General features: G+C 36.5%; 1 protein-coding gene across 50 annotated transcripts in view; it reads left to right on the top strand.

The window, feature by feature from the left end:
- BRDT (bromodomain testis associated) overlaps positions 1-23,206 on the top strand; it is a 57,920-nt gene that overhangs the window by 28,105 nt on the left and 6,609 nt on the right. For 29 of the 50 annotated variants that reach the window (XM_081486413.1, XM_081486407.1, XM_081486416.1 and 26 more), the window contains 6 exons: positions 63-176; positions 608-751; positions 7,889-7,947; positions 11,182-11,353; positions 19,983-20,089; positions 22,803-23,008. In XM_081486413.1, the coding sequence (XP_081342539.1) occupies positions 63-176; positions 608-751; positions 7,889-7,947; positions 11,182-11,353; positions 19,983-20,089; positions 22,803-23,008 (802 nt within the window). Of the gene's footprint in view, positions 1-62; positions 177-607; positions 752-7,888; positions 7,948-11,181; positions 11,354-19,982; positions 20,090-22,802; positions 23,013-23,206 lie in introns of all 50 variants that reach the window. The other 21 variants (XR_014052601.1, XR_014052603.1, XR_014052608.1 and 18 more) reach the window with 1 other exon arrangement.

Genomic DNA, 23,206 nt, shown 5'->3' with positions numbered 1-23,206 from the left:
TTTGTGTTGTACTCACTTTTTTTGGTTTTCCTCACTTTTTTTTTTCCTTCTAAATCACGTAGGTAAGAGAATAATGAAGTCAAGAGAAGAACTTCGTTCAGAGAAAAAACTAGAGTTGGAAAAGCGGTTACTGGATGTCAATAATCAGTTAAATTCTAGAAAACGTCAAACAAAACGTAGGTATCTTTTTTGTTGTTGTTGTTTTTTAATTTATTTACTTATTTATTTTTGGCTGTGTTGGGTCTTAGTTGCTGTGCATGCGCTTTCTCTAGTTGCAGCAAGCTGAAGCTACTTTTCTAGTTGTGGTGTATGGGGTTCTCATTGCGGTGGCTTCTACTGTTGTGGAGCACAGGCTCTAGGCACGCAGGCTTCAGTAGTTGCAGCTCATTGGCTCTAGGGCTCAGGCTCAGTACACAGTTGTGGTACACAGACTTAGTTGCCCCACAGCTTGTGGAATTTTCTGGAAACAGGGATTAAACCTGTGTCTCCTGCATTGGCAGGTGATTCTTAACCATTGGACCACCAGGAAAGTCCCAGTAGCAGTTTTTAAAATGTTCCTGTGACAATTTAATATCTGCCATTTTTAATGTCTTTTCTTATTTTGTAGCTGAGAAAACTCAACCATCCAATGCCATTGGAAGTGGTTCCCGACTGAGTGAAAGTAGCAGCAGTAGCAGCAGCAGTAGTTCATCAGAGTCTGAAAGTAGTAGCAGTGATTCAAGTTCTTCAGACAGCAGTGATTCTGAATCAGGTTAGCTTACTTCTGCTTGTGGGAAAATATTTCTCTTGTAATATTGAGACTTATAGTGTGAAAAAATGTTTGTTACTTACCCAGAATCTACGGTAGGATGCCATGCTTATTTAATTGCATGTTGACAGTCTTACAGCTTTTTCTTAAAAGAGATACTGTGTAAAGTGAAACTTCTTATTATATATATGTGACTTACAGACTTGTAGTATTGAAAATAGGCTGTACTGTTGAAAATAATTTACTAAAAGTGGGATGATATCAATATATAATTCATATCTTAATACCAAAAATATCAAAGAATAAAATGCTGATCTTCTTTTAATAAAATATTGTTTGAGGACATCTTTTACTTTGATATATCAAATCACTCTAATGTTGCAAAGTTGCAATGTTGTGACAATATATTCTGAATTGGATAATCATTTTGAATTAAGAAACCAGTCATCCTAGAAACGGTGTAAAGCAGATTTTTTTTCACTTCAGTGTTTCTTCACTGTAGGTTATCTTCCATTTGGAGAAAAATATACTTTAAATTCAGATTCTCAGTTATGCTAAAGTATGATATTACCTCATAGAGTTTATCATCAACTATATCAAGCTTAACTCATTCATTCATGTTTTGTTTGTACTCTTTCACTGAAAGTTATGTAGTTGACAGGTAATTGCTGCCCTCAGGATATGGTCTTGGCAGAGGCATTCTATCACTGTTCACCAAAAGGCACATTCAAATATAGGGCACTTTCAGGCCTCAAATTTTGCTTTATTTTAAATAAGACATTTCTTGTTTGTCATGAGATTCAATTCTTTCTAAAACATCCCACAGAAAATGTTGTCACATCAGGAATTCTTACCATTTGTAAGAATATCCTTCTTATTTCGGTCTGGTATTAAAAGTCTGCCTTGCAGTATATTGTTTCACTTCTGGTTCTTTTTAGTTTGTGGTGCTGATGGCCTCATGTTGCTTTTAGATTTATAAAGTATATAGTGGTAAACACTTTTGTTAGAATAAACAGAATTTTTACTTATATTGAAATTTGTCATCCTAGAAAATTTTTTAATTAATTTAGGACTCCGTATATATTATTTCTTTGTAGTTGACTTTTAAGCAAAACATGCTGGAAAACTCTTTAAGTTGCATTTAGTATTTTAAATTGTGACTAGCATTTGTAATTTCATCTAATAAACCATTTATTGCCTAAGAAGTTAGAGCACTTTGTCTTTTATTTATAGGATAAAGCTCTTATTAAATTACCTAATTTTATATTGACTACTGATCAATAAAGACCTTGAGTATTAGCAGAAAAGTACTTCAGAGTGCTTCAGTGAAGTACTTTAATCTGAATTATCAGTTTCTAATAGAATCTTACAATATGTTGCTTGAAGGAAAGAATATCATCTACTGTGTTCTTAAAATAGTGTAGCATGTGTTTTCCTAACTTTCAAACAGAATAACTCAGCCACAGAATTCTAATTTTAAAGCACTACTGAATTTTTATTTTATGACTGACATTCTTGTTTGATGTCACCTTTTTCAAATAATGAACTGTTTTTAAAAACACCTATTAAAATCAAAGAAGCAAATTTTTACATTTCAGTCTACTGTATGGAGAGTATATAGATTTATGACACTAAGGTCAGTTTGTCTTCTAAAATGATAGGATAATAAGAGTTTTTGTTTATGTTTGAAATTTTCATTGTTTTATAAACCATCTGTGTACTTCATTGGAAAAACACTGAATACATATAAGTTGCAAATACAATGCTTAACTTACTGCAATAATTAACTTTGCTTAATAAAATAGTAAATGAAGCAATAGGACCTTTTCTCCTGTTAACTTCATGTGTACCCTTTAAAATACTGTAAGGCTCTTGATTTCTAGTATATAAGTTAACAACATTTTCTTTAACTTTCCTGAGAAAAACAAAAACGAAGTAAAAGGACTGCAAATTGTGAAAAATAATTAATTGACTATATCATTAGCTATACCTATTGTAAAAATAAGCAAAGCATCTATCATTCTTAAATTATGCACATGATGTTATCAAGAAACAGATGGACAAATCCCAAGTCTAAGTTCCAGGGTGAGGGGAAATGGAGATCTGGAGAAAATAATAATTTGTGAAAATTAGATATGTTAGTAAAAGTTAACTGAAAATATAAGTAAGACTTTGTAACTTTAAAATTTATTATGATTTGTCAAGAGCTGAAACTTTTAAAAAGGAATATCTCAATTATCAGAACTCGGGTTAAATAAGAGTTTGGATTATTCAAGATAGGACATATGCATATAATTTCATTTCTTCAAAATTTTAGTAGTGGCATCTTTTCTGAAAGCTTCTGTGAGAAGTTCTTCTCTGGTCTACAGCCATACCACCCTGAATGCACCTGATCTCATCTGATCTCGGAAGTCAACCAGGGTCGGGCCTGGTTAGTACTTGGATGGGAGAAATTCTTCTCTGATAGAAGGATATTGATCTCCAGTCATTTTTCTTAATCTATTTTTTAATACTTGTCTTCCTGGATTTTTATAGCAACTTGAGACCATATGCAGTTTTCTTAACCAAGTCACAATCTTTTATAATTTCTGTTATCAAGGACAGATCTCTACATTAATAGATCTCTAAATTAGATCTCTAATTTCTAAATTCCTTAATAGTATTGATTTAAAGTTCTCCTTATAGCTTTTTTGTATTATGAGTTGCTTTCTTTACTGCAGTATTATTCTGTTCTAGGTATATTAAAATATTTTAAGGGTGACATCTGAAAAACATTTATGTTATAGATAGTGGTAGAGCTGTTTATTCCACATTAAATTATTATGTTCTATGAAACAATGGACTAATTCTGCTTGGGCTAATTAAATTGGATTAATTAAATGGAAGAGGACTAAGTTACAAGGAAAGATTTAATAATTCTTTAATTATAATTTCCAATAAGATATTAAATCAGTTCCAAGATAGAGCTGTCATGAAATTCCATATGTTTGAAAAATATAAGCAAGAAATCTATTGGCTGGAAGCAGTACTTAATTGCAAATTTCAATGTGACTTGATATTGCCATTTAAATTATCTTCTTGAGTTACATTGGCATATGCAAATTATCATGTTTTGATAAGTCAAGAACGATGATGGGGAATTCCCTGGCAGTTCAGTGGTTAGGCCTCTGCACTTTCACTGCCAAGGGCCTGGGTTCTATCCCTGATCAGGGAACAAGATCCCACAAGTCATGAGGCATGGCCAAAAAAAATAATAAAATCCTATCCTATTTATATTTATGCCAGTGATTAAACATTGGCATAAATATAAAACCTTTCTATTTTTCATAACCCAAAATATCATTAAATGCCAGATCAAAAGATACAAATAGGCTTGACAATATAAGTGAATTTCAGATGCATATATCCTATGTTAACTAGGCTGTACTAGAATGTACACACAAGCAATTGAGTTTTTTTAACATTCAACAAAGATTGGCTATCTTGAATGATATAATGAGTATTACTATTAACAGATTTAATAATACTGAGAAATCATCAAATGGAGCAGCTCATAGATAATACTGCTTTTTTGATTCTAACTTTGTAGGAAATAGCTTCAGGAACTGTCCAGATGTTAGCTCAAATACCTGACTAGTGTGGAATATAATATTTTTCAGGAATGATTATCAAAAACAGTTATATACAAAGAAATTGAATGGTTATGGCAACAGTTCTTTACCTGATTAAGACAAAATGAATTTGTCACTTCGTATTTTGGATTTTTTGCTTTTATTGGCTTCAGTGTAATGTTCTGAAAGTGAAATTTATGAAATTCCTTAAGTAAAACAATTGTTCCTTTTTTTTTTTTTTGAACTTTCTTAGTTACATTGACTTAAAAGGAGGAATAAAAGAATCATTTCTCATTTTAGCTATATAAGCCAGGTCTTCTGTAGAAGTGACAGTGATGCAGTTTTTTTTTTTTTTTCATGCAAGGAAGAAAGGAAAAACTTGGTTAAAGTTTAGATTTTAGTTTACCTTTTAAGGGGGTGGATGGTTTAGTAAACATAGGAAGTATGAAATGATGGCTTCTTTACCAGCTGAGCCACAAGGGAACTGAAGTGGGTAGCCTATCCCTTCTTCAGTGGATCTTCCTGACCCAGGAATTGAACCCGGGTCGCCTGCATTGCAGGCAGATTCATTACCAACTAAGCTATCAGGGAAGCCATGAAATGACAGTTTGGAGTAATTTTTCACCATAAGCTAGAAAGTTTAAGAGAAATGATTAGTATTCATCATTTAAGTATTTTAAACTTTCATTAGTTTCTTATCAATTAAGGTATTTTTAAAGCCCCAGAAGGATAAATTCAGGGACCCAGGCTTGCTTAAAAACTCGCACATACTGAGGTCTGCACTTGAGCCAGGAGTCTTAGAAATAGGATATACTGTGTCATGTGCATTTTAAAAACTGGGTCTTACTGAATAAACAGCTGTCTAGAAAAATGTTTTTCAACTTTGGCAGCAGTACATTAGAAATCACCTGTAAAACTTTAAAAACAGTGTCCATATATGAACTGGAGAGTGGGAACAGATAAATATAGTGTCAAAGTATCCATGTGACTAATGTGCTGCCGTGTTTGAGAACCATCAATCTAGGTGTTTTTGTTTGTTTCCACTTTCTAACTCTAGTTAAAATGACTGGTAAAAGGAAGAGACAGCTTATAATCAGTTTGTTCTATATTAAGTACCACACACTTAGATGAAAACGCTCAAAACATTCTTTAAAGGGGGCAAATTTTTTTGTTCAGAGTGCTTGATTTTTATTTGTAGAACGTTAGATGATAAACTTGGGCAGATTATTTAACATCTCCAGAGATGTAAAATAAGGTAATGACCTCCAATCACTTTTCTGTACCCAGTCCTTTATAACCGAAGTGTGATTTGTTTTTCTAATTTAAAAATCTTCAGTAATTTTTTTATGCTATAATGGCATTACATTCTGGTTTTACATTATGTATGGTATTATATTCATATTCAGTTTATCAAGTTTTTAAGTCAGTATTGGCTTGCTGATAATATTTGGTGTCTCTGGAGCATTGATCTCAGTACTTGGATAGATGATGGGTATTATTAACAAATCCTTCAATCAAATAGTTAACTCCAGATCTTTTTTTGATTCTGTGATTAAAATTTGTTTAGTTTGAAGTGAAAACTTTCAATCAGAGTTTTATATTGAAGTTTTTGGGGAAATATAAAAATACCACACATTATATACTGTGAAAAATATTCATTTGTTCAGTAGTTAACATATTTTATCCAATTGGATCCTCATAAGGTAGGTATACATGTTATCACAGTTCCCTGGAGAAATTAATTGACAAGCGTATATGTTATCACTGTAGTGCTCAGTTTTATTAAGACCTGGCAGGGCTTCTTCATTTATTGAAATGTGGTCTTAAGCTTGATAGTGAAAAAATATATATTTGCCTTTTAATTTCAAAGGCCAGGAACTTACAAACAAACAGAACTTTTATTTTGTTTCTGGAAAGTCAACTATATAAGAATAGAAGGAGAAGCAAAATACTGAGTTTTAGGCTATCATTATTCATATATCTATAGTCTGTAAGACTTGTTTGAGGCATCCTATACTTGGTGTTGGTTTTTTTTTTTTTTAATTAAAATTCTTTGATGCCTTTTGCTCATGTTTTTAGATTTTGAGGTGATAGTTTTTGTAATAGTTGTGAGCTTTAGTTTTGTATCAGAAAACTAAGATAATGCCCTTAAATTTTTCATCACAACACTAATGTGGTATGTTGTATTTTTATTACAGTTAAGAGTTTATATCATTGAATAATTTGTTTAGGTGTATATTTGGATAATTAAGATAGATATATAGATGTACGTATATGATCATATTAATGAAGTCTGTTTTTTGTTTTTTTTTTTGTTCAAAGCTGAAATCATAATTTCTCTCCTAAATGTGAAAGCTACCTGAATCTATACCCTCAGTCTTTGCAGTCTGTCTTGTTGCCTTCACTTTTCCACCTAACCCCAACACTTAAAATAATATTTAGTGGAGTGACATTAAGATGGTTCATGTCATTTTAAATACTTAAATTTTTTAAATTAAAGCACGTCCTTGAGTGGCATTTAGCAATTTTAACAATGTCCAGCATCAAACATTTTAGGAAAGAACAGTAACACATCCAGTGGAAACTGATGGCATTTCAGGAAGCAGAAGGTAACTATTAAAATTAGAATGTTAAGTTTGAATAAGATTTGGTGTTGACCAGCCTTGGGCCCTGAAGCCTGAAGCAAATGATGCTCAGGTGGCTCATGAAAGCTGGCTTGGAGAGATGGATCAAGGCATTGACTACCAGTTTGGTGCTTTACCACACTGACTTAGGCTTGTGATTGGGGAGGATAGCACCAGAATGAATTGTAGGATCAAGAAAGAGGAACCTATAAACACCATGTCAGAGAGATCTCTTTTAGTATCTACTCTACTGCCAGTGTCACCTGTAAAGGTATTTCTAAAGGTAAAGGAGGTACTATAAAACCCATTTGTTGCTAGGTAGTTGAGGCTGTCAAATAGCTCAGAAGTAAACAGAGTATTAGTTAGATGGGATCTTTATTATAATGCTTAGCAAGCAGAGCAGACTTTATCATGCCTAATCAAATAGCTTCACTTTTACTAAGACTGTATCCTCTCAGATACATTCCTTTCTCTTACAGTAAATTCTTAATTATTTTAATTAAGCCTCTTAATGGCTATTTGGTAAAAGATGGTTTTAATATAAATGGTACTGCTTGTTTAAACCCTTATCTCTGCTGTAACTTGTTTCTTTTTAAACTATCACTTATTCAAGCGGTTTACTCTGAAGTAACACATCATTCTTTTTGCCTCATAATCCAAGTTGAAATTTGTAAGGAGATATTTATTCCATTAGGTAGAAAAGAAAATACCCCTTTTCAAAGCAAGTATCTCTTTAGAAATTTTGACTGATTCCAAGAGGGCAGAAACCTGGTAAGTGTAAGAATTTCTTGATTTAAGAAGTTGACCATTTTCTTAAAATCACTTTATTTCTAATATGCAAGACCTACAATTTAGATGATTTTTAAGTTGGCAGATATTAAAATATTTTTTATATACATTTGCAGAAATGTTTCCTAAATTTACTGGAGTAAAACAGAATGATTCTCCTAAAGAGAGATTACAGGTAAGTTAATTCTTCAGTTTACCTTAGAATTTTAAGATTATATGGGTTATAACTAAATGGTTATAATTGTTTGATTTTATTTAAATGAAGAGTTGTCACTCATTTTTAAAAAAGATTTTTTCTTATTTTTTTGTGTTGTTACTCATTTTTTTCACTTAGATGTTCATAGATTTCTTCATAAAAAAAGATTGAATAGTGAAATGATTTGGCTGCATTTTTCTAATAGATGTATTTTTTTAATATTAAGTCAAACTGTAAGTAGAACAAATTATAGAAGTTTTGGCTAAGTCTTAAGGCTCTAAATACAGAAGGAGAGTCTTGGTGTCCCCATGTGCATGCAGTAAGGTATGCACAGTAAGGTGGAATTTCTCCCCAAAACGTAGTAGGGGGGTAGTAGGTAGAGTTTCTAAAGCTTATAATTACCATTTATTGATTTTAGCACATCTATGTTTGATTAATATTTGACATGCTTTGAAAAGGGTAAAAGTAATTTTATCTTTTACTACTAATTCAAGTTTTCATCCTCATAAAACTTTTAATCCTTTGTACCCATTTCAAATACAGAATTATAGGTATATACCTTTTATTATTCCCCTGGAGAAGAGAATAGCAATCCACTTCAGTATTCTTGCCTAGAGAATCCCATGGACAGAGGCACATGGCAGGCTACATACAGTCCATGGGGGTCTCAAAGAGTTGGATACGACTGAGTGACTAACACACACCTTTTATTAAGGGCTCCTGGTGACTCAGACAGTAAAGAATCCACCTGCAATGCAGGAGACTGGTGTTCAATCCCTGGGTTAGAAAGATCCTCTGGAGAGGGGAATCACTACCCACTCCAGTATTATTGCCTGGAGCATTCCATAGAAAGAGGAGCCTGGTAGGCTACCGTCCATGGGGTTCCAAAGAGTCAGACCCAACTGAGTGACTAGCACAAACACCCCTTTTATTAGATCATAAGCTTATGTAACAACATCTAACTCCAAGGGGAGCACAATATAAATAATACTGTCTTGAAAGAGCTCTTAGTTGTAAAAAGAGAGATAATCACACAGTTAAAGAGATTGTATGGCTAATGCTGTAATCATCTATATTCATAATTTATTGAGAAAATGAAGGAAGAACATAAATATATATACACATGTATATACACACACATATACAACATGAAGGAGGAAATGCTTAAAATGGGTTTTAAATTACAGAGAAAGGGAAGAAATGGTTAATATATTGACATGCTGATTAGGGACTTTTTTAAACAGAGTTAGTAGCATGAAGCGAGTCAAAAAGCATAGGAGGTGTGTTCAGGGAAATATGGTAGCAGATGGTGTTTGTATGGGATTAGTTGTCTTTGAAGATGTAATGGGGGGGGCTTTGTACACCTAGATAAAGTGTTAATATTTAATTTGCTAGGTAAGCATTAACTCTCAAAGGTTTTTGAGTGGGAAGAAGATCCAGATGATCTGTCTTACCATAGGTATTAGTGGAAACAAAATTATGTCAAGTTATAAACAAACTTTGGAATAATTCTCAATATAGCTCATAGAATGCTATCTTTATGATCTGTTTGTGACCAAGTTTTTCTCAGTGTCACTCACTGAAGAATTTAATGCTCATTCAAGACATAAAAAGAAAGTATATTTATAGAATAATGAATAAATGTTACATACTTATGTGTTTCAGAAAGTAATGTTTTGCTGATTTAAATCTCAGCATTGACTTTAAAACTTTGGGCTTGGATCTCTATTATTGTTGGGATCAACATTCCTATGGCCTTAATTTTATTCAAGCTAGCATAAGTATTCATACACTTCGTTTATGCCTTATCAACTGATGATAATCCTAACCCTTTTATTCAATGGAGGGGGAAGATTGTCTCATCTGTTTCTGTACTATCTGTAGTTTAGCAGATAAGGTACCTGGGCTTGGGCATTGTAACTTATCTTGCCACTGAATAAATGTGAGAATTTAAGTTACATCTAAGTCCTGTTGTAAACTCTGAAAATGAAAGTCACTCAGTCGTGTCTGACTCTTTGTGACCCCATGGACTGTAGCCTGCTAGGCTCCTCTGTCCATGGCATTCTCCAGGCAAGAATACTGGAGTGGGTAGCCCTTCCTTTTTCCAGGAGATCTTCCCAACCCAGGAATCAAACTCAGATCTCCTGCATGGCAGGCAGATTCTTTACCATCTGAGCCACCAGGCAAGCCCACTGTGAACTATAAATGGGAATAATAACTATACCAAAATCATAGGATTATTGGAGAAGGAAATGGCAACCCACTCCATTTTTCTTGCCGGGAGAATCCTGTGGACAGAGGAGCCAGGTGGGCTACGGCCCATGGGGTTGCAGAGTGTCGGACACAACTGAGCAACTAACATAGGATTGTGGGCTTTCCCGGTGGCTCAGCTGGTAAAGAATTCGCCTGCAATGCAGGAGACCCTGGTTTCACTTTCACTTTCTTTCTCTTCATAGGATTATTGTGAGAAATTAACTATATAAAAGGCTCACCCAAGTATTAAATAAATATTTATTATAATACAGTTTTTCTTAATAAGTAGTTAGTGAAGTGAAAGTCGCTCAGTCGTGTCCAACTCTTTGCGACTATACAGTCCATGGAATTCTCCAGGCCAGAATACTGGAGTGGTAGCCTTTCCCTTCTCCAGGGGATTTTCCCAACCCAGGGATTGAACCCAGGTCTCCTGCATTGCAGGCAGATTCTTTACCAGCTGAGCCGCAAGGGAAGCCAAATAAGTAGTTACCAGAATACTCAATCAGAATTTGTTGATAATCTGTGGGTCAACCACCATGTGATTTTTTTTTTTTTTGTAATAAACACACCCTCCATTTATATCTCTAATTCACTAAGGAAAAGGAGGCAAAGAAAGTGGATTAGTCTCTAGATTTGGTATAAAATAAGCTCAGTTTTTATTTTCAGTAAGTCACAGGAAAGCATTTGAAAATAGCACTGTTTAATAACATATGTGTTAAGTCTGTATATGCTAGTAACTTAAGACCATAGACTTTGATGACTGACTCTGCTTACAGCTATATAATGGCCAAGTTGTTTAATATTTCTAAACCTTTTCTCATCTGTAAGATGGCGATGATTTATAAATTTATGCGACTTTAAGACAGTGTTAAGTTATATACTATTCTCTTATATTTTTATTTTGTTATACTTCTTCTGTGGTTAAAGCTCTGAAAGATTTGTTTAACTCTGTCTTAACAGGTAAAGTCTTCTGTGCAAGATACAACCTCTGAGGTAACTAGCCTGGTTCATCAGACTGCATGTTCAAATGGAACACCACCAAACCACCACCAGTTAGTATTTAATCATCAAGAACCAGAACATTCACAGAGTGTGGAAAACATTTCACCTTTACAAACTCTGCCTCTTTTAGGTAAGAAATTAATGAGTAAATAGCTGTGATTGAACAGTTGACTTCTAAATGAAAATGCCAAGGTCATCTTAAATGTTATGTATCTAAAAAAAAAAAAAGTGTTATGTATCTGAAATACTGAAAATCATAACTAGTAAATTCCAGGGTAGAAATAATCCTTGAAGCATATTCCTTTATACTCAAATGGATTCATTACATTTGGATGAAAGAAAATTGTATGTACAGTTCACACACAACTTACTTTCATATAGATTATATACACTGGCATATGGGCCATACATAAAAACCTGTCACTGCTGTAGTTTAGGGAGAAGGCAATGGTACCCCACTCCAGTACTCTTGCCTGGAAAATCCCATGGACCGAGGAGCCTGGTAGGACATGACTGAGCGACTTCACTTTCACTTTTCACTTTCCTGCACTGGAGAAGGAAATGGCAACCCACTCCAGTGTTCTTGCCTGGAGAATCCCAGGGACAGGAGAGCCTGGTGGGCTGCTGTCTATGGGGTCGCACAGAGTCGGACACGACTGCAGCGACTTAGCAACAGCAGTAGCAGCTGTAGTTTATGGGCTTCCTTGGTGGCTCAGAGGTTAAAGCGTCTGCTTCCAATACAGGAGACCTGGGTACAATCCCTGGGTTGGGAAGATCCCCTGGAGAAAGAAATGGCAACCCACTCCAGTATTCTTGCCTGGAGAATCCCATGGACAGAGGAGCCTGGTAGGCTACAGTTCACGGGGTCGCAAAGAGTCAGACATAGCAAGCTCTGAGCAGACTTGTGAAATGTTGCTCTAATTTCCATGATGTCTTTGTGGGTTGGAAAGGTGGATTAGAATGGGGAAAAGATTGTTAGAGACTCTAGAGGTAGAGAAATAAAGTTATAAACATTAAAAACAGTTTACAGTTAAGGAAACTTGAGCTAGAAATACTTGCCTGGTGGTAGTTCCCATTTACCAAAAACATCTTCCAAAACTGGAAATTTTTATATTGTTAGATTCATTTGACTTTATAAATGTCTCATCTGTTAGTCTTGTCAGAAGTGAAAGTATCGCCTTTCTCATCATGGTTCTTCTGGGGATGTATGACACAGGGAGATGCTTCTCTGACAGTGGTGAGCCCACCTAATGGGGTGCCTGAAATCTTGAGACAATACAAATGTATTCAGGCCTAGACTAGGAGCAGATGTGAACATACCATATCCAGGTCTCCTTCTGTCTAGACTGCTCCCTGGTTTCCATTTGACCTTCCAAGGGCAGAAGTTTCTCCAAAGCAGAAGAAATTTCTAAGATGTTTTACTGAAGCACAGATTAGGAGGAACATGATGATCCTCCTTTATTGCTTCCAGTAAAAGCTCCCTACTGTTCTGTGTTAGAATATTCCATTTTGTATTTAACTTGAGTTATAGCTCTTGACTGGAGGAGTGGAGATAAGGGAGAAAATATCAAGGCAACACTGGGGGGTATCCCAGGAAGAAGAATAAATAAAGATCCAAAATATGAAATATTTATATCCATTCTTTTTTGAAAAAATATTTTTAAGGTCTTCAGGAGAGTAACTGAAGATGTAGTTGTTCTAAGCCATAAATTACCTTAAATACCATTGCTACATTTGGATCTTTTATTTTGCATACAACGAACAGGTTCAAACAAGAGCATGACAAAATCAAATTTTACATTAGGAAGAGATTGCTGCTTGCTGTATAGGGGATGAGCTAAGATGAAGATGCTCTGATATAGTTGGGACCAAGTAAAGAAGCTGAATGCTATAGTCTAGGAAAGAAATTATGATGACCAAAACTAAGGCAGTAAGTACAAAAAGGATGTGGCCAAATTAGATATTTCTGTGTCAGAATTACTAAGCTTTATTAGAATCAGTGTCTTACCAGAGTATTATCCAATAGCTGGCTTGAAAATAAACAGGATTTTTCATTTTGGACATGTTTGTGTGCTAAGTCGCCTCAGTCGTGTCTGACTCTTTGTGACCCTGTAGACTGTAGCCCACCAGGCTCCTCTGTCCATGGGATTCTCCAGGCAAGAATACTGGAGTGGGTTGTTGTGTCTTCAACACTCCAGGGGATCTTCCTCACCCAGGGATCGAACCTGCTTCTTTTTAAGTCTCCTGCATTGGCAGGCAAGTTCTTTAACACTAGCGCCACCACATTTAAGATATTGCAGAATATCTAATTGGAAATATATAACTAGAAATAGGTTTCTGGAACTAATGGGGTGTAACAAGAACTATATTTAGGAATATATAGAAGCTGTTTGAAGCGATAAGAATGAAGGAAAAGATACAGAGCAGGAAGAGAAAGGTCAAGAACAAATTCTAGGTAACCAGACTCCCTCAGTAAAAGTAGAAAAAAATGAATAAGTTAAAACAAGAGGTAATCAAAACCTAGAGGAAAAGGAAAAATGGTATAATAGAAACCTGCCAGATACGTTTTTAGGAGGAAATCATCACATGTATCATGTCCTTGTACAAAGCATTAAAGTACTGTGAGGAATGAGGAGCTGCTGCTGCTGCTAAGTCGCTTCAGTCGTGTCCGACTCTGTGCGACCCCATAGACGGCAGCCCACCAGGCTCCGCCGTCCCTGGGATTCTCCAGGCAAGAACACTGGAGCGGGTTGCCATTTCCTTCTCCAGTGCATGAAAGGGAAAAGTGAAAGTGAAGTCGCCCAGTCATGTCCGACTCCCAGTGACCCCATGGGTCTGCAGCCTACCAGGCTCCTCCACCCATGGGATCTTCCAGGCAAGAGTACTGGAGTGGGGTACCATTGCCTTCTCCAGACGAATGAGGAGAGGTTATAATTGTCAATGTGATATGCTGGGTTTTTTTGTTTTTGTGGTTTTTGTTTTTTTTTTTGCTTTTACAAAAGCTTCTTTTGTGGCCATTGTGATTGGGGCAGAGGCAGATTCTTGTAAATTGAGAAGTAATGGATCTGAATGTAAACCAGTCTACTAGGAAGTTTGTTGGTGAAGGGAATGGGAAGGTGGCTATGGCTTTAAACAGGAAGATAGGTATTTTGTTTTTGTAAGACTAGAAGAGAGATTGTTTTGTTTTAAATTTTGAAATGTGAGAGATTTGAATGTGTCTGAATGTCAGTTGGATAGGGAAAGGTTGTTTTCCTTATAGCAAATTCATAGGAGAATGGTGGGGATAACTTTGAAGAATAGACACTGAAAAATAATGGAAAGAATACAGTCTAAATGGTCTTTGGAGACTTTCCTGGTGGTCCTGTGGCTGAGACTTCACACTCCCAATGCAGGGGCCTGAGTTCAATCCCTAGTCGGGGAACTAGATCCCACGTGCTACAACTAAAGATCCCGCGTGCTACAACCAAGACCTGGTGCAGCCAAATACATATATATGTGTGGCTGTGGGTGTGTGGGTATACATTTATATTTAACGGTCTTTTGTTCCTATTTTAACATCCTATCTATGAAATGACAGGCTTTGACTAAGTCTTCAGTTGGATCAGTTTCTTGTATTTTCTTCAATTTCTGCTTTTGTGTGATCAGTTCAGTCGCTCAGTCGTGTCCAACTCTTTGCAACCCCATGGACTGCAGCACAACAGGCTTCCCTGTCCATCACCAACTCCTGGAGCCTACTCAAGTCCGTGATGTCATCCAACCATCTCATCCTCTGTCGTCCCCTTCTACTCCTGCCTTCAATCTTTCCCAGCATCAGGATCTTTTCAAATGAGTTGGTTCTTTGCATCAGGTGGCCAAAGTATTGGAGTTTCAGCTTCAGCATCAGTCCTTCCAATGAATATTCAGGACTGATTTCCTTTAGGATGGACTGGTTGGATCTCCTTACTGTCCAAAGGACTCTCAAGAGTCTTCCTCAACACCACAGTTCAAAAGCATCAATTCTTCAGTGCTCAGCTTTCTTTATAGTCCAACTCTCACATCCATACATGACTACTGGAAAAACCATAGCTTTGACTAGATGGACCTTTGTTGGCAAAGTAATGTCTCTGCTTTTTAATATGCTGTCTAGGTTGGTCATAACTTTTCTTCCAAGGAGCAAGCATCTTTTAATTTCATGGCTGCAGTCACCATCTGCAGTGATTTTGGAGCCCAAGAAAAGAAAGTCTGTCACTGTTTCCATTGTTTCCCCATCTATTTGCCATGAAGTGATGGGACCGGATGCCGTGATCTTAGTTTTCTGAATGTTGAGTTTTTTTTTGTTTTTTTTTTAGATTATAAATTTATTTATTTTAGTTGGGGGCTAATTACTTTACAATATTGTAATAGTTTTTGCCATACATTGACATGAATCAGCCATGGGTTTACATGTGTTCCCCTTCCTGGACCCCCCACCCACCTCCCTCCCCATCCCATCCTTCTGGATCATCCCATTGCCCCGGCCCTGAGCCCTTGTCACATGCATCGAACATGGAATGGTGTTCTGTTTCACATATGATAATATACATGTTTCAATGCTATTCTCCCAGAACGTCCCACCCTCACCTTCTCCCTCAGAGTCCATAAAATTGTTCCATGCATCTGTGTCTCTTATTCTGTCTCGCATATAGGGTTATCGTTACCATCTTTCAAATTCCATATATATGCATTAGTATACTGTATTGTTGTTTTTCTTTCTGGCTTACTTCACTCTGTATAATGGGCTCCAGTTTCATCCATCTCAGTAGAACCGATTCAAATGTATTTTTTTTAATGGCTGAATGTTGAGTTTTAAGCCAACTTTTCACTCTCCTCTTTCCCTTTCATCAAGAGGCTCTTTAGTTCTTCACTTTCTGCCATAAGGGTGGTGTCATCTGCATATCTGAGGTTATTGATATTTCTCCTGGCAATCTTGATTCCAGCTTGTGCTTCATCCAGCGCAGTATTTCTCATGATGTACCTGCACAGAAGTTAAATAAGCAGGGTGACAACATACAGCCTTGATGTACTCCTTTCCAAATTTGGAACCAGTCTGTTGTTCCATGTCCAGTTCTAACTGTTGCTTCTTGACCTGCATACAGATTTTTCAGGAGGCAGGTCATGTGGCCTGAAATTTTCCAGTTTATTGTGATCCACACAGTCCAAGGCTTTGGCATAGTCAATAAAGCAAAAGTGGATGTTTTTCTAGAACTCTCTTGCTTTTTCGATGTTTCAGCAGATGTTGGCAATCTGATCTCTGGTTCCTTCTACCTTTTCTAAATGTAGCTTAAACATCTGGAAATTCTCAGTTCACATACTGTTGAAGCCTGGCTTGGAGAATTTTGAGCATTACTTTGCTGGCGTGTGAGATAAGGGCAATTGTGCGGTAATTTGAACATTCTTTGGCATTGCCTTTCTTTGGAATTGGAATGAAAACTGACCTTTTCCAGTCCTTTGGCCACTGCGGAATTTTCCAAATTTGCTGGCATATTGAGTGCCGCAGTTTCACAGCATCATCTTTTAGGATTTGAAATAGCTCCACTGGAATTCCATTCCACCTCCACTAGCTTTGTTCATAGTGATGCTTCCTAGGCCCATTTGACTTCGCATTCCAGGATGTCTGGCTCTAGGTGAGTGATCACACCATCATGGTTATCTGGGTCATGAAGATCTTTTTTGTATAGTTCTTCTGTGTATTCTTGCCACCTCTCCTTAATATCTTCTGCTTCTGTTAGTTCCATACCATTTCTGTCCTTTATTGTGCTCATCTTTGGTATATAAAGTAAAAATAATTTGCCCTAAAAGAAGTGAAAGTAAAATTTAAGGAGGTGAAGAAGGTGGAAATTACCTGATCTCTTTTAAAGATGAATATTTCTGTATTTGTTGTTTTTCAGTCACTAAGTTGTATCTGACTCTTTTGCGTCTCCATGGACTGTAGCCCACCAGGCTCCTCTGTCCATGGGATTTTCCAGGCCGGGCTACTGGAGTGGGTTGCCATTTCCTTCTCAAAAGGATTTTCCTGACCTAGGGATGGAACCAGCCCAGGGATTAACCTGGTCTCCTGCATTGCAGGTGGTCTCCCACCATACCAAAGACGGTCTTCATCCAAGAAGGTGATGTTGTATATTTGGTGGGATTGGAAGGGAGTCCTCTGTTATGAGCTCCTTCCAGAAAACCAAATGATTAATTCCAAGGAGTACTGCTTCCCAATTAGACCAACTGAAAACAGCACTTGACATAAAGTATCTGGAATTAATTAACAGATAGCACACACGTGTATATGTGTGTGTGCTCAGTTATGTCTGACTCTTTGCAGTATGACGGACTGTAGACTGCCAGGCTTCTCTGTCCATGGAGTTTTCCAGGCAAGAATACTGGAGTGGGTTGCCATTTCCTATTCCAGGGGGATATTCCTGACTGAGGGATCAAACCCTCATCTCTTGCGTCTCCTGTATTGACAGGAATTCTTTACCACTCTGCCACCTGGGAACCCCAGAAAAGGCGTAATCTTCCATTTATTTTGGTCTTTACAAAATTCTCTTAATGGAAAAAATTTCAATTCCCTGGAAGACTGTAAAAGTCACCTGGAACAGTTCAGTGTTCAAAAAGATAAAAAGTTTTGGGAAGATGAAATCATGAAGTCACCTGAAAAATGGCAGAAGGTAGTAGAACAAAATGGTGAATATGTTGTTCAATAAAGTTCTTGGTGAAAATGAAAAATGTGTCTTCTAGTTTTACTTAAAAACAAAGGAACTTTTTGGCCAATAGATCAGGTTCAGGTATAAAGAACCTTGATTTCTAGAGACTTAATTGTAATGGTATAGTTAGTGGGGAGCCAATGAAGATTTCTGGAATAAAGCGTGTGCTTAAGTGCAATTAATCTGCCAGTATTTTGTAGGTCAGTTGGAGGGATGGGGAATAGAGACCAGAAGAAGAAGGCTAAAAACTAAGCTATTAAAGTAGTACAAAAAAATTAAGTGATAGAAAAAGGGAAAAGTTGAAAGAAAGCACAAAGGTTGAGTGAGCAGGTCTGCAAAAGATGAATATATGCCAAGTTTTAATAACTAAGGGTGTATACTCTTTGGGGCTTAGTCCATAACCCAGGACTGGATATGGGTCCAGGTTGACAGACCTGGAACACAGATGAATAACAGATGTCTGATGAAGGATGAGTTTTGTAGTGTTTCAAGGTGCCAGAGGGCATGTGTATGAAGTTGTTTTTCAGTTAGATCCTTGATATACTTGGCTTCTGTGACACTTCTCTTGATCATTACATCTCTGAATGTTCTTTACAGATACCTACTTTTATCTGCCTGCTGTATATACTGGAGAAGGCAATGGCATCCCACTCCAGTACTCTTGCCTAGAAAATCCCGTGGACAGAGGAGCCTGGTGGGCTGCAGTCCATGGGTTCGCTAAGAGTCAGACACGACTGAGCGACTTCACTTTTACTTTTCACTTTCATGCATTGGAGAAGGAAATGGCAACCCACTCCAATATTCTTGCCTGGAGAATCCCAGGGACGGGGGAGCCTGGTGGGCTGCCATCTATGGGGTTGCACAGAGTCGGACACGACTGAAGTGACTTAGCAGTAGCAGCAGCAGCAGTTGTTTATATTGATAGTACTCTGAGTTACATCCTTAAGCCTTTATCATTTTACTTTACTCCAGGCTTTTCTAGCCAGATTTTGAAGCACAGGCTTACTAAAGTAGGATCCCCTCTACCCTCAGCTTTCAGCAATAGGCCTGGAGCAGTCTTCCTATTTACTCAGGTATGCCATACATTGATCATCTTCCACTTATTATGGCATGTAAACCCCTTCATGGATCACAGCCTTGTCGTGGCGAAGGGGCTTGTGTAACTCAATGAAGCTATGAACCATGCCCTGCAGGGCCACCCAAGACAGACGGGTCATAGTGAAGAGTTCTGACAAATTGTGGTCCTCTGGAGGAGGAAATGGCAACCCACTCCAGTATTCTTGCTGTGAAAACCCCATCAACAGTACTAAAAGGAAAAATGATATGACACCAGAAGATGAGCCCCCTGGGTCAAAATGTGTCCAATATACTACTAGGGAAGAGCAGAGGCCAATTACTAATAGCTCCAGAAAGAATGAAGCAGCTGGGCCAAAGCAGAAATGACACTCAGTTGTGGATGTGTCTGGTGGTGCAAGTAAAGTCCAGTGCTGTAAAGAACAATATTTCACACGAACCTGAAGTGTTAGGTCCATGAATCAAGGTAAATTGGATGTAGTCAAGCAGGAGATGGCAAGAGTGAACATCAACATCTTAGGAATCAGTGAACAAAAATGGACAGGAATGGGTGAATTTAATTCAGATGACCATTATATCTACTATTGTGGGCAAGAATCCCTTAGAAGAAATGGAGTAGCCCTCATAGTCAACAAAAGAGTCCGAAATGCAGTACTTGTGTCAATATAAAAAATAACAGATGTTTTCGGTTCATTTCCAAGGCAAACCATCCAAAATGTCAGCTATACTTTATGTTGACTGCCTCCCCAGGCAAAAAAAAAAAAAAGAAAAATATAGGGAGGTAAAATTTCAAGTGAAAAACATTTATTTTACAGTGTTACAATTCTCCAACGACCCAAAATTAAGAAGCATAAAAAAACTGGTTATTTTGTTTTCATAGTTTCTAACATAGAAAGGGGGAAAATGTCAAATTGTGGAGAATCAAGATGAAATATATTAACTTGACTGTACTGTTCTAAAAATGTGTGCATCTAGATGATTCTGAACAACTTCTTAATGGGCTAACTGTGATGCCTCAGTCCAGTGATAATGACACAGTGATGTTAGAATCAGAGTATCAAGGTCAAGTTCCAGTGCAAAAGGTAGGAATAATGTTATTTTTTTCTCACAGATCTTGAAGAAATTTACAATTGAATGTAGAAATGGCACAGAGGTATTTTATATGCTAATTTGAATGAATTTTGGATCTCTTAAGACTAACTTTTGCCTATTTGTTAAGAAACAGAAGTTAAACTGTGAGCAACACCTTTCCCCACCCTCTACCATCAGCCCTCATATTTGTGTTTAATTTTAAATTCTAGAATGCTGGTATTTGCCAGCTATTCTTATTTTAAAACATGTTATAAAACTAGCTTTTACAGTCTGTTGTAGATGATTTCCTCATGGAGTCTTCTGTGCACTTAATCTCAGACCACACATTGATCAGTCTTTCAACAAGTATTCTAGATGTTTGGGATACATTAGATACATCAGGTACTATTCTAGAAATTTGAATCTAGTTGTTGTTTTTCAGCCACTAAGTTGTGTCCGACTCTTTGCGATCCTATGGCCTGCAGCACGCATGGCTCCCCTGTCCACTATGTCCCGGATTTTACTCAAATTCGCGTCCATTGAGTTAGTGATGCTATCTAACGATCTCATCCTCTGCTGCCCTTTCTCCTTTTGCCTTCAATCTTTCCCAGCATCAGGGTCTTTTCCAGTGAGTCGGCTCTTCGCATCAGATGACCAAACTATTGGAATTTCAGCTTTAGCATCAGTCCTTCCAATGAATATTCAGGGTTGATTTCCTTTAGGAGAACTGGTTTGATCTCCTTACAGTCAAAGTGACTCTCAAAACTAATTGTCAGAAACTGACCATGAATGAGATATTCACATATCCCCTTTTTTTCTCTCCCTTCCTTCCTTCCATCATTTCCTATTGACATTTTGGACTGGATAAGTTTTCGTTGAGAGTAGGGTCTATACATTGTAGGATGCTTCACAGGGACCCTCACCTCTACCCACTAGATGCTAGTAACTAACACCCTTTTCTTCACCACTATGTGACAACCAAAAACTTGACTGACATCGCCATATGTCTTCCCTGGGCAAAGGAGAATCACCCTCAATTGAAAAGCAGTGGCTTAATTTTACCTCGAATCTAGCTATTGCCCCATCCTTGTAATTTGCCCTATCAGAAGAACCAATGATGTCTAAAATTGCTGCATCCCTTCCAAAGTCTTGATGGTGTGAGGAAATCAGGGTCTTCTACTAGTTCTCTCTCTGAACATCCACTGTGGTGATTTCAGTTATAGTCTCTCTGCAGATGACTCAAATATATACTTCTAGACCTGGCATTCTGTGAGTTTTAATCCTTTTTGATTTCTCAGTCTCCTGAAGTCAAGGAATTGCTAAACTCTTCACAGGGAAGTCCCCATTCTACTTTTAACATTCTTTTAACTGTACTTCTTGATGTATTGCTCTGGTCATATAATTATTATATACGAAACCTTCAACAGTTTCTAGCTTTGACTTCAAAACAAAGATTAAGCACCTTTACATTGTGACTCCAATTTAGCTTTTCAGTCTTAAGCATATGCCTGTGTTCTTCCTTCAGTGAGGAATGCTCTCCATTCTCACCTCAAAATCATCTTATTCTTCTCTGTAATATCTAAAAAACTGTCCCATACCCCAAACCCAAATATGAACTTTCCTGTTTTAGGGTCTGCCAGAATTTTACTGCAGTTAAATAGACATTTTAGGGACAAAGCCAGAGACCATGGTCATCCTCCCTTTATTTCCTATTTAGTATACTACCATGTATTACCTGTTCTGTTTCATGTCTCTATCTGAAGGCAGTATTCTTTAACTGACTCAGTAGAAAAGTGAAGTGTGAAACTAGTATTTAGCCCATTCCATGGGTAGGAACAAAAACAGGTTTTATTGGCAACATATAAGAAAGACTTCATAAATACAACTGGGTGACCAATGGTAAAGGTTTGTGTGTGTGTGTTAGGGGTGAGGAAGGATGTTTGACTCCTTTAATAAAATATATTATTAAAAGTTTACTTTTTTAAAAAAAATGCGGTACTGGAAGATTTTCAACTACATACGTTTCTGTTGATTAGCCACTGATCTTTACCTTGGCCTGTCTCAGTTAAGAACAGCGATCACAAGCAGATAATTCTTTTCTTCATACCAAAGAAAGGAAAACAAAGCTATGTCAGAGGGTTTTCAACAAATACTGTACCATTCTTACTTCTTACATTCTTTTTGCCATCATCTTACTTTGCCTCTGATTAATCACTTGTATATTTGCTTTATTTTTTGCATAGATTTATAATTTTTTTAAAGATTGTAACTTAATTTTTGTATTGAAATATAGATGATTTATAGTGTTGTGTTAATTACTGCTGTATAGCAAAGTGATTCATATATACATTATATATATAATACACACACACATTTTCCATTATGGTCATAGGATATTGATTATAGTTGTCTGTGCTATACAGTAGGACCTTGTTGTTCATAAATGTCCTGATTACAGTGACCAGTTAATTTTTATATTCTTTATAGATTATCATACCCTTAACATATGTTTCATATTAAATTGAAATAACTGTCAAGCATGCTGTTTTAATTTGGTCTTAGATGAATAATTGAATTTAGTTAATTTATTATCCTATTTTTTCTACTCTAGTAAAATCACAAAAAGCCTTTGGAATCTTTATTTTTGATCTATATCAAAAGTAATGTTTTTCTTCCAAATAGTTGACATCTTTAGATGTATATTGAATAAAATATTTGTTTTAGGATATAAAGATCAAGAATGCAGATTCTTGGAAAAGTTTAGGCAAACCAGTCAAAACATCAGGTGTACTGAAATCATCAGATGAGCTCTTCAACCAGTTTAGAAAAGCAGCAATAGAAAAGGAAGTAAGAGCTCGAACACAGGAACTAATACGGAAACATCTGGAGCAGAATACAAAGGAACCAAAAGTATTTCAAGAAAATCAGAGGTCTGTAATTTATTGGATTAGTGGAGGTTTTGGGAGATACAGACATGTATTTTAAATATATTAAATTTCTTTTTTGTAACTGACTATATTCAGCTATTTAGTAGACCACAGAGCAAATTATATTAGGAAAAGTGAATTTTTACTGATTTTTTAAATATTAAGTAGTAATACCTATTTTAAAGGGGATATAAATAATCA

Source organism: Giraffa tippelskirchi, chromosome 5 (assembly GCF_054371585.1).
Source record: "Giraffa tippelskirchi isolate mGirTip1 chromosome 5, T2T-mGirTip1v1.2.pri, whole genome shotgun sequence".
NCBI classification, from domain to species: domain Eukaryota; kingdom Metazoa; phylum Chordata; class Mammalia; order Artiodactyla; family Giraffidae; genus Giraffa; species Giraffa tippelskirchi.
The sequence above is the reverse complement of the archived record's forward strand: the minus strand, read 5'-3'. Positions and strand labels throughout refer to the sequence as shown.